Source organism: Thyridium curvatum, assembly GCF_004353045.1.
Source record: "Thyridium curvatum strain D216 chromosome Unknown NODE_18_length_519074_cov_76.432364, whole genome shotgun sequence".
NCBI lineage: Eukaryota > Fungi > Ascomycota > Sordariomycetes > Thyridiales > Thyridiaceae > Thyridium > Thyridium curvatum.
This window is the reverse complement of record NW_022156773.1, coordinates 457044-471414: the sequence shown is the minus strand read 5'-3', so window position 1 is coordinate 471414 and position 14371 is coordinate 457044. Positions and strand designations below refer to the sequence as shown.

Here is a 14371-nt window from a genome sequence, read left to right as displayed (position 1 = left end):
GAAATTAAAAAGAATCATATCATTGAACTCATTATGACATACTCCTACATGCTTCCGTCCAGCCTCCGGTTCTAAAAGCAGAGTGAATAAATGAATAACCTGGCATCCTCTATCCTGCCAATTCATCATGCCAGTTCATAACGATAGTTCGAATGCGGTCCGGGTGCCTGTGGAGAAATCTGGTGCGAAGAAGGGTCCGGAGAAGACCCCTGTAGCTCAGGCTTTGGATAGACCTGCATGTGGACATCCTTGGTTTGAGAGGGCAACGCGTCGTAGTGAGGAGATGTTCGCGACGGATCCTGACTCCCTGCAACGGCGGCTTTTCTTCCTGCAACGGCGGCTTTTCTTCGTTTCAAGAAGAACCAGGTCGCGATGCCGATTAGGGATACAATCGCCAACACTGCAATTACAACGCCAGATATAACACCCGGCGTCCCACTTTTGGACCTTGCAACTGGGGTCCCAGTCTTTGGATCAGTCTGATTTCCAGCATTACCTCCTGTGCCGCTGTCCGTAGGTGTCTTGTCGGCGGCACAGAAGTTGTCCGTGACCTCGAAGCCCTTCTCGGTCACCGCAACCAAGTTCTGGTCATTGGTAGGGTTCGCCATCCGCATCTGAAACTTGCCAGTATCATAACTGGCCATGAGGTAGGCTGCTGAGAGGAACTGCCTGCCCAGCTGGACCATGCCGTTCGCGTTTGCACCTTGAATCAAATCGATGACTAGATTCGGCCCAGTCTAGTGCTATCCATATGCTTCATGTTTGATGCATGCAAAACAGTACACAGTCCTACTTCGCATCGGGATAACCATCCCAAAAGTCCCTTCGGCCTTCCAACAGGACATCAGCATTCATCCTCACACTCCACCGCACCATGTCCGTCGAGGCCGTCTCGCGAAACTCGTCGCCGTGATCGCCAATGTCGCTCAGCGCCTTGGCCGGACCGGCCGGGCGGTGGTGGTGGAACAGCGCGGGCTGCACCGTGAGGCAGGTGTGGCGCCTGTGGCCGCGCACCCCCTCACAAAAGAAGCGCATGGTGATGTCGAAGGCGTCGCTGACGTCGCGGAGCGCGATCTCGTGCAGGATCTGCCGCGCGGCCTTTTGCGTGACCGCGTAGCCCAATGTGCATACGCCTTCCTGGACGTGGTGCGCCGCCCGCGTGTGCTCGGGGTACTGGTCCTTCAGCGTGAAGGGGTCGTTCAAAGTCCACAGATATCTCCTCTCGGGGACGGTCACGTCGTCGCTGTGGATTACCCGCCCTCGCGGGACCGCTCCTGGGCGGCCGGCGGCTGGGAAGTGCATCCCGCAGTGGCCAATCCAGAGGACGTCCCAGTTATCCCCATACGGCGAGAACCTGGGAGGTAGTATAGCCGGGAGGTGATGGAAAGAGATATCGGCCACGGACACGGCGGGGCTGTCATCTGATGGTGCGGTTGGAAAGGTAGGATCGGAGTAGGAGCTAGGAGTTGCGCGTAAGGGTTGCGTGAGAGCATTTGTCGAAAAGGCAAAGTCGCGAAGTTGTTCTCTTATCCGTACATCCCAGTCAACATCGTCCTCCAGGATCAAAGCGGAAGAAAGGTTTCGTCGAACTACCCTAAATGCAGCTTAAGTCGGCACGTGTAAATGGGGAGTTACTGGAGGAATCAGTCACCTACTCGTGGATCGCATTCATGTGTGCCCTCCAAGACCCTATTACTGGAAGGCCCATTCGTTGATTTTCGTCTTTCTTCTTGGTTTGCGGGATGGCCTTTTCATTGATATCTTTGCCGAGGATGCCGTCGACAAACTCTATGTCGACATCGCTGAGGGACGCCTGTAGCAGCATACCGTCACGCCGGTCGGTGCGTGAAGGCAAGCCAACGACGAAGACTTTTTGGAACTGTGGGATATGATGTTAGTAGATTTCTTATAAAATTATGGAAGCACGGTTGAGAGGTATCGTATCGTTTGCGCCGGGAAAACATCTCACCCCAAGTGTGGCATTGTTTATGTCCTCCGCCCATCCAGGGGACGACGACGGAGGTAGAAACGAGGTAACTCCAGGTACCACCCCGGAGAGGACCTGGGCTTTGAAGAAAAGCATCACCGAAGAGGCCATTATGCATCCCAAGGCGATCTGGGTGCGGTTGAGCCGCCACCGCCGCCGCATGATGAAGGAATCCCCGACTGCCATTGTGGCTGCCCGCAAAGGTTAGGCGATGGGGCAGGAAGCAGAGGTGCTGCCTAAGGAGGGCTACATGGCTGATTTATTAGAGGGCTGTTCTGGACGGATATTTTTGGCATGGATGCATTTAATGCAGGTACGCGCCAGCTCCCTGTCCGGGAGCTAGACGTTCAAGCTGGGGTCCGTGTCTGCGCCCGGGTGCTACAGGACCCCTAATTCAAGCAGGTTATCAGGGCATCAATTCAACCGGAAGGGTCATGTCTGTTGGCTGTTGGCAGGTTGTTGGTTTGAGGTTAGACCCCTTGGCCAATGACGGGCTGTCCCGGCCTTCTGCTCGGTTCGCGAGTTTTGCCACGGATTGCGCTCAGCGGAAGCACTGTATCTTATCCGATTCGCTGTAATCTGGCCGATGAAACTCTCCAGCAGAGGGGCGAGGTATCGCATTACTCAAAGTACTACACATATACACTATTGAACCATGCCATACGCAGTATTCTTCATTAGGTCACTACATGGGCAGCTGATGAGGCTGTCACGGGGGGAACAAGCTTTGGTGGGCAGTCTAACTAGTTCAGGCCCCTGAGATTTGTCTCAACAGCAGTGTAATTCTGAAGCTGTATGAGCCCGAGCTCGTGCGTAAATCTGGAACCAACAGCCGGTCCGAATACAAGAGGCTGTGGAGGGTTACTTAAGTTCATCTCTCCTGTCGAAACACTCATATTGCCTGCAACTAGCCGGGCCAGCCCTCGGAAGGGTTATTTTGCCTCGCTGCCCCTTTATCGCAGATACTGACTGCAAACCGATGGACGCCGATGCACATATGATCTAGTTAGCCTGCCAGACGTCCGAACAAAGGACCATGTTGTCTTTCTTGGGTCTCGCCCTCCTTACCGCCACGGTTCTACTGCCACTCGCCTCGGCTGACTTCTCATATCCACCGCAAGGAGCGGTCTTCCATATCGGAGACAAAGAGACAATCAGATGGCAGACGACGTTGGCCAACTATACCGTCGCACTCTGGCAGCAGGCTCTCGCCGGAGGCTCGGCAACTCTTGGGCCCATTGTTCTCCGTACGCTTGTCCAATCCCCCTGCGCTGCTACCGTGGAACGATGGCGTGAGAATCACTGACATCCTTGAGCCCTAGAAATGACCCACGACGGCTCCGCAGTTGATCACTTCGACTGGACTGTACAGACTTACGGAATGGACTTGCAGTTCTCCAACAAGTTCTTCTTCTGGCTGCTTCAGGGCGCCGCCACCCAGCAGGGCAATCAGTCAGCCCCAGGGCTTGCCTCATCCTACTTCTACATTACCTCGCAGAGCTCGACATCCTCCAGCAGCGTGAGTTCGCCACTGCCGACGACAGCAGCATCACCGGTAACGCCACAAACCTTGTCTACAACTCCCACTGCGGCGTCAACTGCTGCCGGCAGTTCGGAAGCACAAAACGGCCTAGGCACTGGGGCTATAGTTGGGATTGCTGTTAGCACATCCTGCATTGGTACTGCGGCCATCTTCGGAGTCATTTACTGCATCATGAGGCTGAGGAAGACCCAGAAAGCGCTCGCAGCTCAGCTAGAGCAGCAGAACGCGAGGCTGGACCAGCAGTACGATCCCTCCGATCGCGTCAAGTCACCTCAGCAAGTAACGACGGCTAGCGAGTTGCCTAGCCCGATGGACAGGACCGGAAATCACCACAGCCTAGGCCTGGTAGAGTTGGGAGGATGATGTCTGGGGCAAGAAAATTCTGTGCGGGGAATATCTGAAGTATTGTACTGTATCCGTATGTTCATAATGCCTTGAATCCACTGCGTGTCGGTCAATTGGGGTCCACAGCTCTGAGGCTACATGTATTAAGTCCAAACACGTGGTCTGGTGACACAGAGACACGTCGTGAAAACCCAACAACGCAGTGGCGGGCACCGGGATGATGCTGATGATGCTATCTCCGCACAACATAACTACGAGACAGACACCACACTCATTACCGCTACCTGCGAAAAACAAACTTGGCTTCAATTGTGATTGGCTCCTTGCTTATGAGGGAGGCACTAAGAGTTCCACATGCTGACAGTCTTCCTTCTTTCGTCGTGCTAGTCCACATTTCTTGATCCTTCGGGATCAGCCTTGGTGATTCCTTTCTTCTTTCTGACCAATCTTTCTTCCTCCGTTGTCATACTCGCTCGATTGATAAAACCTAACCGGATCAGCAGACAGAGACTGTATGCTGGCACCAAGATGTCACGCCTGCTTCCAGTCTCCCCTCTCACCCTGGCGAGCTTCGCCCTTGCGATTGTTGTGGCCTATTATGTCTACCGCGGTTATTGTGTCAGAAGCCGCTTTCAACAGCTCCAAAAGCAGGGGGTTGTGAGTGCTTGAGATGCCAGGTTTTCGATTGAGGGTCGAGCACTGACCGTTCCTGCCAGCCGATGATGCGCCACCACCCAGTCTTTGGCCATCTGGAAGTTGTCGGAAAGCTCATGTCGAAGATCCCGTCTGATGCACACGGCGATTACATGATGGTCATGATCTTGGACAACTGGCGCGAGCTTTTCCCGGGCTGTGACCGTTGCCCACCTGTAGCCTATGTGGACGCATGGCCCTTCAGCCCGCCCATGGCCATCAGTCTGCATCCGGATGTGTCGGCTCAGTTTACCCAGCAGTTCAACCTGGACAAGCCACCTGAGCAGAACGCTTTCCTCTACCCGCTGACCAAGAATCTGGACCTGTCATCGAGCAACGGACCGGCTTGGAAGGTCCGCCGGAGACGCATGAACCTCGCTCTGAGCCCGCAAACGGTCATGGCTCGTGTGCCCGATTTGCTCGAGGAGGTTGCAGTGTTTGTCAGTGTTCTGAGACAGAAGGCTAGTAAGGATGGCAGCTGGGGCAATGTGTTCCCCTTGCAGAGGCTCTGTACGCTTTTGACTTTAGACGTGATTGGAAAGTACATTTTGTGAGTGCTATACATGAAGACGTCGAGTACGAACAAGTCACTAAGTGGCAAAAACAGAGACATACGCATGCACGAGCAGACCAGCCCCATGACGCCTTTCTCCAAGAGCATGATTGATACTCTTTCCAGACTACGATTTTTCGTGACCATCGCCAACGTTTTTGACGTCTACAACCCGTGGTGGCGGTACAAGATGTGGTCCAATACGCGTGCTATGGACAACTTCCTCCTGCCGTTTATCCATCAGCGACTCGACGATCGTGCCAGGCTCGAAGCTCAAGGCAAGGCAGAGGATGCCAGCGGTCGACCACGGACGTTAGTTGAGAATCTTGTCAAGTCGATGGCCGAGGATAAAGAGGACGAGAGCACATTCATCCCGTATGCTTTGGGAGAGACGAAACACACATTCTTTGCCGGGCATGAGACGTCTGCGTTTACGATTGCGTACGTGTACCTTATCCTCTCTCAGAAGCCAGAGGTGCTCGCCCGCCTGCGCAAGGAGCTTGATGAAGTATTGGGTTCCGATGCCGCTTCAGCTCTGCGCGCCTCGCCTCATCTTCTTAACTCACTGGCCTACACAAACGCTGTCATCAAAGAGACGATGCGCATCCACACCAACGTCGGCACTCTTCGCCAAGGAACCCCAAATTTCAATCTCTATGGACCCCCGGGATCCGGTTTCGAAGGCATCTGCTTCCCCACCGAGGGTTGCGTCGTCTGGGACGGCAACTTTGCCATCCACCGCCACCCTGACGTCTGGGAGCGGCCTCTTGAATTCATACCGGAGCGATGGCTGACGACCGACGAAAACGACCCGCTCTATCCTCCCAAGAATGCCTGGCGGTCTTTCGTCCAGGGCGCCCGCAACTGTGTCGGGCAGCACCTGGCCATGACCGAGATCAAGATGGTGCTGGCGATGACGGTGCGAGAGTTTGATATCGAATGCGCTTGGGATGAGTGGGACGCTTTGAAGTGAGTGTCGTCATTCTCTGAGCCCGGATCTCTGACCTTGGATGAAAGCTAACATGGCATGATGCAGAGGCCGAAAGGGCAAGACAGAGACTATCTGGGGCGAACGGTGTTATCAGATCTCCAAAGATGGCATGCCTCATGTCAAGGACGATATGCCGGTTCATGTGCGTCTTCGTGATCCGTCGCAGTAGTTTCGATGGCCTCAAGCGCCGCCGAGACATTATGGTCATATTTCAGAGAGATCATGCTAAATCCTCAGCAATCTGTCTTCACTGTTGTTGTGATATCCGAGAGAAAGCAAACTGTTGGCTGCCAAACCCCCACCTAGTACTGCTAAGCAGGCAGCCCCCGCTAGCTACCCCTCTTGAAACCAGAAACCTTCTCGTCCCATCTCCGAGCGCGGTTCCCTTGATATCTTTCCTTTTACCCTATGTCTTCCACGCGGTGGGCAGCTCCCGCGGACGAAGCAGATCGGGTATGGCACGAGCCTGAAGTGATTATTTACAATCTCATAGTATACCCGGAAGTCTCCTCCTCTGCCATAGCTTACGATGTTGCAAATCGCAAATGGTACGAACTCAACCTTGACACTATCGTCCGAGATGAGGATTGGATGGACGCTGTGATTACAAAACATATCTCGGACTACCATGCACATCATGGCACGCTGCCAGACTTCAATGTCATCAATACCACCCGCGAGGGCACCCCGACGACCTTTGAGAAGAAGCCCAACGAGCATGTGGCTCGGAGAATCGAAGGCAATGTTCATTACGGCAGAGGGCCTTCAGATATTCTCCCAACGACGACTTTTGAACAGGTCAAACAGAAGCTATATCTAAATCGCGGGATTGATCGCTGCGTCTGGAACGGTGCGGATTGTATTTTCAAGAGGATTGAGTTTGTTGAGGATTTGGAGGCCATCGAGAGGGAAATCAAAACAAGAGAAGCACTACTGGCCGCGTCAGAGCCACCGGGCACCTCCATCGAACTTCGCTTTCACGTGCTGCCTATCCTCGCGGTCGTCAACAAACACTCCGAAACAGACGAGGTTCTAGGGATCATAATGCCCTACGGTGGCCAGAGCCTGGAGAGCCTGGCAGGAGGCTATCAGTACGGTATGGGGGCTGACCCAGAGGAAGGCCTGCCTCCGAAGCCATGGCCGAGCCTTCCTATCGCGGAAGAGCAGATTATCGACCTGCTCAGAGGCGTCCGCGAGCTGGCAAAGGCTGGAGTTGTCCACGGCGATGTCAACGATCGAAATACGCTGCTCACGCCGGACAATCGTCTCGTCCTCGTCGATATGGGAGAGGTTGCGCCGGACTATGTCAGCGATGTCCATGCTCTCGGGCGCATGATGCTTTGGGCCTTGGAGATGGTGTCATGGACGACGCCGGGAGCCGAGGATCGAGTGCGGCAGATTGCTACGCAGTTACTGGCAGAAACTGGAGGCATGCCGGAATGAAGCATTGGCGGGATGTTTTTGGAGAATCAGTGTGCGCCAACTACTCTTTTCTTAGAGGAACGATCAGCCACTACGGGGTTCACTATCCTCAGCGTATTACAAGGCAGACCTTGAAGTCTAGGAAGTTACAATGAGCCTTTCATAGGGAGAGGCCTAGGCCATGCAGCTACAAAACAAGGGTCAGTTAGGATATACTGTCATTGCCATTGACGAGGACTGTATACTTAGAAAGTCGTACAGCTGCTGAAATAGAGCAGCCTGGGGAAAGGTGTCGTTTTTGACCCAACTATCATCCCTTCATAGTAACTCATTACATGCACTATCATTATACAATAGCTTCCATGCCATACCCCAATGTTTCCCGGCGCTGACGTTCTTCTTCCTTTCTGCTTGCTCGATGTGTCGCGTAATACCAAGCGCCTACGGTAATAGTCGTGATTCCGACAGCGAGAACCACAAAGACCCAAATGTATCCTGACACGATCGCATGCCCGTCTGTCTGTCCCCAATTGAAGAACGTAGTTGAGAATATAGACTGCCTCAAATCAGCGCGTGCTTCAGCGCCAGGCGCAAAGCGCTCAATATGGCTTTGGTGACTTACAGCAAGCGTCGTCAACGGCAAGAAGACCATTGTCAACAACGCATTTGATCGCATTTGAGAGCTGTCGCGTCTCATATCCATGGAAAGGTTAGTGCTTGCCCGCGCCAGACTTAAATTCGCTTTGTTGTCCTCTCGGGCAAAGTGGTTCCAGGACTGGAAAAACGGTATTTAGCTAGAGTATCCATCCTCGTACCCCCTTCAAAGACACAAATGACTGGATAACTCACGGTTTGCATAGTAAGAGACATATTGTCCATAATCATCCGGCAATCTTCGATGTTCCCCTCAAGCTCATTCAATACATCTGAAAGCCGAGTTTGAATCTGGACACCAGCCCATGGGGACCACCTTTCAGCCAGGCGTTCCGACTTATCCATTTCTTCCGCACTGTGGATTACTTTTTTGGCTTGCAGCTTGAACGCCAGTATATGACTGATGAGTTCCCTTGACTCGTAACACATCTTGAGAAACTCCGTCATCTTGGCTTTGCTCATGTCCAAGTCGAGATCGTGGTCGCGTGACGCGCGCAATGCGAAGCGCCCGAGAAGTCGTTCAGCGTCTTTCTGCAGCCTGATACGCTCCATCTCTGCAAACATCCCTAATACCAAGAGCGGATGGTTGTCGTCTGCGGCGTTTAGACGGCCCAGTCGGTTCTCGATCTTGTCCTTCTGCGCCTTGCCACATCCAAAAACGACAACGAGACTTAGTTTTGCGTCAACGAGGAATGTCGAGGAGATGGCCATATCGTCTCGGAGTAAAGTGCTCGTGCGAGCGGTGCAGCCTGTATCATTAGACTACAGGTTTGCGTGTACTAAATGCATGATTCGAGAAGACGTACTGATCATGCGACCCTTGCGCTCATTGTCATGTTCTTGTATCGAGAAATGGGCGACATCTCGAAGGATTGTCCGGACTATCGTAGGGAGTATATGGAATTGGTCGATGATTCTGCTGAAAATGTGTTTCTTGAAAGGCAGATCATAGATGGAGGGAGAAATATTCGGAAGGGTGGGCTTGCCCCTGCTGCAAAGACTGAGTCAAAGTAAGCCTCCGCCATTAGTCCGGTCCGGCGAACTGATTTACATGATGCAGATGCCAGCTTTCGGAGGACCATCGCGCGCAACCGGGCCCTGTCATGTTAGCGGAGGTATCGCAACCAGTCACGGGAGGAGTTCCATACTGTTTCTAACCATTGATCCCAGTCATGGGCCGTGACGAGTGACTTGGAGACCACTTCCTAACATAGACATCAGTGAATCTCCAATCTGATCTGCCGAGGGAAGAATACTACCTTTTCCAATTCGAATTTGCAAAGTACTGTAGCCTCTCTGGGCTGGTAGCTGAATCGGTCATACTCAAAGTCGGACCAGATTTCTGTCCTACGATCCCAATCCATATCATCTCAAGCTATTCAAAAACATGGGTAAGATTTCATGACACGTCTTTCGTGGGAATCTTTGACTAGTTGACGGAAAGAAATATCAAGGAAAAAAGCAATTTGCATATGAAGTGGCGGTGACAAGCGCCAACCAACCTCAACCAATTGTTCTGAATGCGCGGTGAGCACAAAAGCAGGCATGTCTCAAAGAGAAACCAATGGGTTTTAAGCCCGAAATTTCCAGGGCTGCACATCCATCAAGTCGCTCGGGAGCTCTCACTTTCCTCATCATATGAGTGTGTACAGCAGCTCCATGCAGGACTGGTGCAATGTTGGGACTGGTGTGCGATGATTCGTCCGGCAAGGGGCCCGTATGTACTGCTGAGCTGGTCGCATCACCGCCACCGAAAATGGTGCATATCGCTGTGCATCCGCTATATATGCCGAGGGGGGCGGAGCACCGCGGCCTCTCTCGTTGCAACCTAACGATCGATGTTCCGCACCCACACCAGACGTTTTTCCAGAAGCCCAAGGCAGTATGTCAACCTCCAAAGAAAGCCTGGCCTCTACCGGCTCTCAGTTGTATCAGCATGTGCTGCGGAGGAGATACACCAACCCCGCATTGCTGAAGCAAGCGCTGGACGAGCTTTGCGGCCAGGAAGAGTACACCCTGATGGTATGAATCAGACCCAGCTCTACAAGCCTATAGTTTAGTAACGTGCTGACATGAATATTTAGGAGCTGCGTGGAAGGTGGATTCTTAAGCTTCCCAAGCAATTGACCGAGGTACATCTTACGCCAGGCGATAAGTTGATGGCCTAGGAATTGATGCTGACTTGATCCATAGGCTGAGCTCGAAGGGCTGGAAGTCAAGGCTTTTCATCATTATGGTATTTGAAGAACGGCAGGATATCTTGACTAAAGCAAACTATTCGAGCAGTGCTATTTCATAGAATCGTAGCGATATGACATAATTGGGATAATTACCACCAAAAGACCAAGGTTCATACACATTCTCCAGATGACACCAACGCCGAACCGAGATGAACCACATCAGATTCATTCAAACAAGACACCACCCGTGGTATCGAAGCCTTCGCCGAACCCGCCTCCCGAGCTATAGTATGGATAGCTTTGAAAACTCCTGAACTCCAGAGTTCTTCGCAGATGGCCCTCATGATCCACAAATGCGTTGATCCTCACTGAGATAAAAGGAAAAATAAAAATACATCGTTAGAGTGTCACGAGCTGCGTCAACTCAATGACAGTCGTTCCTGGGCCGACAGGGGTTCTTGCCAGTAGCTGGAGTCTGTTCGGCAGCCCTTGGAGAGAACTCTAAGCCTTTCGACCAACAGATCCGATCTGATTCGGTCCTTAGCTGCGGGTGCGAGCATCTTCTCTTCAATGAGGCTCAGAAAGTCCTTGTGGTAATTACTGCAGAGTGGATTCCGAAGCAGCCTCTTGACCCAGCCAGAGACTTTCGGCTTCACGATAGCTTCGTTGTTTTCGATTTTGAAGAAAGTGTCAGACGTGATCTGGTTGATGTCCACCTCTAGCCGAGCGTCGGGGAAGGAATCGTGGGCCGATGTAAAGCCTTCAAGTTGCCATGTCACAAACTCGAGGAAGACGCAGCCCAGGGAGAATATGTCGCACACTCGTGATATCTTGCCAAAGGGCAGGTCGAACTCTGGAGCACGGTAGGTTGCCGTCATCTGGGTCGCTCGGGGGTTGGAAATCGACCGAGAGACTCGACTGTGTAGCTGGCCCAAGCCGAAGTCTGTTATGAACAGCTTGATGTGGTCTTCATGTTGGAAGAAGACGATGTTCTCTCCCTTTATGTCTCCATGCCTGCCATACAGCTCTCGCTCAACTTCGCTGTGGCCTCGCCGTTCGAGCTCCCCAGTACGCTCGTTGTGAACGAACAGGATGGCTTCTGTCAATCGGAGGCACTGACCGGCCATCCAGGGACAGATCTGGAGCCGTTGTGATTCATTTTGTTTCCAGAACTCCCACAGGTTTCCTTGCGCCCACGGGAATACAAAGTAGAAGGCTTCTTCGCCATTGTCCTTCTTTATCTCAAACGTGAAGAGAAGGCGAATAAGATGCAAGCCCTTGTTGTTCTGGCAGCTTAGCAGTGATGCCAACTCTTGGTTGAAGGCGTCTCGATCTGGCTCGTTGAGGCACTTCAAGGCATATACTCCGTTATGCGCTTCTTGGTTGTTCTACCCCATATTAGAATCCTCTTGTGTAGTCAACTTCTGTGGGGAACGAACCTTGGCCGAGATCTCGATCCTGAGGTGCGCTGGGTGGAACTGTACCATTCGCACTTTCGCAAACCCACCGACCCCTCCCATGTTAGATTGTTGCATTTCATCTCGTAGGTGTTGCTGGATCTCGGGAATGCTGGTAGCAGGTTGGGCAGGCTCGATTTCGATCGGAAGAACATCCTTGCCATTCAGGTAGTAGTGACAATGTCGACCCTCCTCGACCTTGAAGTAGGGAGAGGATAAAGCATGCATCCAGAGGCAAAAGCTACGGCGAACTTTTACCCGAACAATGCCGATGCTATCATGCTTGTGCTTTGCGGCACATTTGATGGTACACCCATGTGCGCCCTGTTGGATTTCGAGTGGTAAACACAAGTCATCAATGTGGCGCTCGACAAGAGGTAGAAAGTATTCCTCGGCTTCTCCACCAATAGCAGCAGCTAGGAGGTTGATGGAAGGATTCTTGCATATATTTCCTCCTCCAAGGAGAATGTCTTTGGCAAATCGCTCCCTTTTTGCTGCACTCCAGCTACCACACCCAGGCAGGCTGTCGTCGACAACGCCACGGACGCGGGCCGGTGACATGATGCGCTTGACATCATCACGAGGTACGAAAAACGCGTGAGGGTGGTCTGCAGGTTCGAGGGAGCACCCCTCGAGATCTGTAACGATGGCGTCCCTGGCGTTGGCCTCGGCCTGTGGAAGCTTGAAGTCGTGCGTTGATGGGGCTGTTCTGGCATTGTCTTGGCGATAAAAGTTGTTGCCTCGATCGCGGCAGTGTCGCACCCGGGGGTCTTTCAGACCATCCTTGGTGCGACCAGTCTTGGGCACCTCTTTGTGATCTGGTGGCATCGCAGATGCGGTCGCTGTTGAGTTGGGGTGGAGGTGTGGGCAGCGCTGCACGTCTTGGGATTTGCAGTACAGAGCTCGTTGGACCAGTACGAGTGCTTGACTGCAGCGGCTGTACAAGTACTTTGAAGTGTCACTGATGTCTTGGAAGCAGTCAACGAAAGAAAAGTGCTCTTTTATTCCATGAGGCGAAAGGGAGGTTGTGCCAATTCATTGGAGGCGGCGATCGAAATATAAGAACATAATTCCGGGCGTTCGCCATGAGGAACAGGCTGTGACTACATTGCCCGAAGTTTACTCACTCTCGACCGCAGTGTAGTATTCTTGGTTGCCTTTTTTGCTGAGCTTGAGCATCGCCTAAGCCTCGTAGGCACACACACACACAATACCATCCCCCCCCGGCCGGCCGGCGACGTCGCGGCTCTTGTGCTGGCGCGCCAGCCAACCAACCCCGAGCATGGTAGTGAACACATGCTGGAGATGGAATGAAAGAACCGGATGCTACCATTAACTCATACAAATATCGAACGTACTTGTCGACTCCAATGGGCTCTTCCCGGGGTCGGATTGTCTCTACGCCTGAAGAGAAGCCCAAGAGTGTGCCTCAGGCCGGAGGTGCGGCCGTCCCCATTTTGGCTGACCGGCTGAGAAACCAGGCTTGATGAAGTGGTGGATGGATACAGCCCGATCGATGGTTCCATCTGCACATGCACAGCAAAGCTGACCATGCATATTTGTGTGGGATCGCCTGACTGCTTTAGGGTGTCATTGCTTTTGTGGTGTGTGGGACGCGGCCCATCGAGGGGTCTTTTTCATTTCAATGTTGTGAGGCGAGCGGTTGTGCAATGTCTGGGTAGAACTGCGTTCATTGGATACACGTGGCACTGCATCGATGGATGTATGTGGCCTCCAATCGAGCTGCGCCCAGCCCGGCTTCTCCTTCCAAGCGGGCTAAGATACAAAGCTCGCCCCGGCTTCGTGACGGCCCCCCCTTTGCTGATCCATCGTCCGCGGTGATGCTTTCCCGAAGCGGTCTGAATTCTGTAGAACAAGCAAGCAGCAAAGCACACGGCTGAGTACGAGTGCGCTGTTAGGTGGAGGCAATGTGCCTACCAATTATCCCATCTGGATGACTATAGTGGGGTCTCCTGAACGTACGTATGAATAAAAAGCCTATCCTAGTTTCTTCGGTTGGTTTTCTAGAAACCCTTTGGTCTTCAGCATGCTTCTTGATCGAGTTACTGCCAACGTTGAACCCTATTGTCTCCGAGGAAATTCGCCACAAATGTCTCACTCGTCCAAAGCACCATCCTACATGAGCAATTGGGGCCACATCCCGATCCGGTGCTCTTCAAAAGTAGGTGGCGGATGTCAAGTACAGTTGCCTGCCACCGGGTTGACGGGCAAGGAGCTGCGGACGATTCTAGACTCAAACTACCGGGCTCGACGATACCACATTCTGGTATGTTGTTAGGTCTAATGTCTGCAGGATTGGAATAATTAGCTAATTGCGTTGTGTAGCTGAAGCGCGATCAGTACACAATAACGTTTCCTGATATTGGCATTGTTAGTTTACCTGCCCGTGCACATGCCCAGCACTCCCAGACTAATGAAACCGGCGACTGCAGAGCGAATTGGGACTATAATGCAACCGCAAGTCTTCACTGCGTCAGCGTGGAGTTGGCTCAAGAGCAGGAAGACACAGGGGTCATCCCAGATGC

At 52.7% G+C, this 14371-nt stretch overlaps 7 protein-coding genes across 7 annotated transcripts; 4 read left to right on the top strand and 3 right to left on the bottom strand.

Annotated features, from left to right (window-relative positions):
• Positions 1-125: 125 nt before the first annotated feature.
• E0L32_004045 (uncharacterized protein) lies at positions 126-2098 on the bottom strand (the record flags this gene model as incomplete). The annotated part of the gene is made up of 4 exons (XM_031138412.1): positions 126-721; positions 810-1594; positions 1656-1879; positions 1970-2098. 4 exons carry the CDS (start codon positions 2096-2098, stop codon positions 126-128), a joined length of 1734 nt encoding a protein of 577 aa, XP_030998107.1.
• A 1213-nt stretch (positions 2099-3311) lies between these two features.
• Positions 3312-3893, top strand: E0L32_004044 (uncharacterized protein; the record flags this gene model as incomplete). Its single annotated transcript, XM_031138411.1, has 1 exon — positions 3312-3893. One exon carries the CDS (start codon positions 3312-3314, stop codon positions 3891-3893), a length of 582 nt encoding a protein of 193 aa, XP_030998106.1.
• A 704-nt stretch (positions 3894-4597) lies between these two features.
• E0L32_004043 (uncharacterized protein) lies at positions 4598-6281 on the top strand (the record flags this gene model as incomplete). Its single annotated transcript, XM_031138410.1, has 3 exons — positions 4598-5118; positions 5176-6090; positions 6158-6281. 3 exons carry the CDS (start codon positions 4598-4600, stop codon positions 6279-6281), a joined length of 1560 nt encoding a protein of 519 aa, XP_030998105.1.
• A 239-nt stretch (positions 6282-6520) lies between these two features.
• Positions 6521-7555, top strand: E0L32_004042 (uncharacterized protein; the record flags this gene model as incomplete). The annotated part of the gene is made up of 1 exon (XM_031138409.1): positions 6521-7555. The coding sequence occupies one exon, from the start codon at positions 6521-6523 to the stop codon at positions 7553-7555; it is 1035 nt and encodes a 344-aa protein (XP_030998104.1).
• A 325-nt stretch (positions 7556-7880) lies between these two features.
• E0L32_004041 (uncharacterized protein) lies at positions 7881-9552 on the bottom strand (the record flags this gene model as incomplete). Its single annotated transcript, XM_031138408.1, has 6 exons — positions 7881-8309; positions 8384-8937; positions 8995-9179; positions 9240-9286; positions 9337-9393; positions 9445-9552. The coding sequence occupies 6 exons, from the start codon at positions 9550-9552 to the stop codon at positions 7881-7883; spliced, it is 1380 nt and encodes a 459-aa protein (XP_030998103.1).
• Positions 9553-10072: 520 nt separating this feature from the next.
• Positions 10073-10432, top strand: E0L32_004040 (uncharacterized protein; the record flags this gene model as incomplete). Its single annotated transcript, XM_031138407.1, has 3 exons — positions 10073-10210; positions 10273-10320; positions 10382-10432. 3 exons carry the CDS (start codon positions 10073-10075, stop codon positions 10430-10432), a joined length of 237 nt encoding a protein of 78 aa, XP_030998102.1.
• A 355-nt stretch (positions 10433-10787) lies between these two features.
• Positions 10788-12653, bottom strand: E0L32_004039 (uncharacterized protein; the record flags this gene model as incomplete). Its single annotated transcript, XM_031138406.1, has 2 exons — positions 10788-11756; positions 11808-12653. The coding sequence occupies 2 exons, from the start codon at positions 12651-12653 to the stop codon at positions 10788-10790; spliced, it is 1815 nt and encodes a 604-aa protein (XP_030998101.1).
• Positions 12654-14371: the final 1718 nt, after the last annotated feature.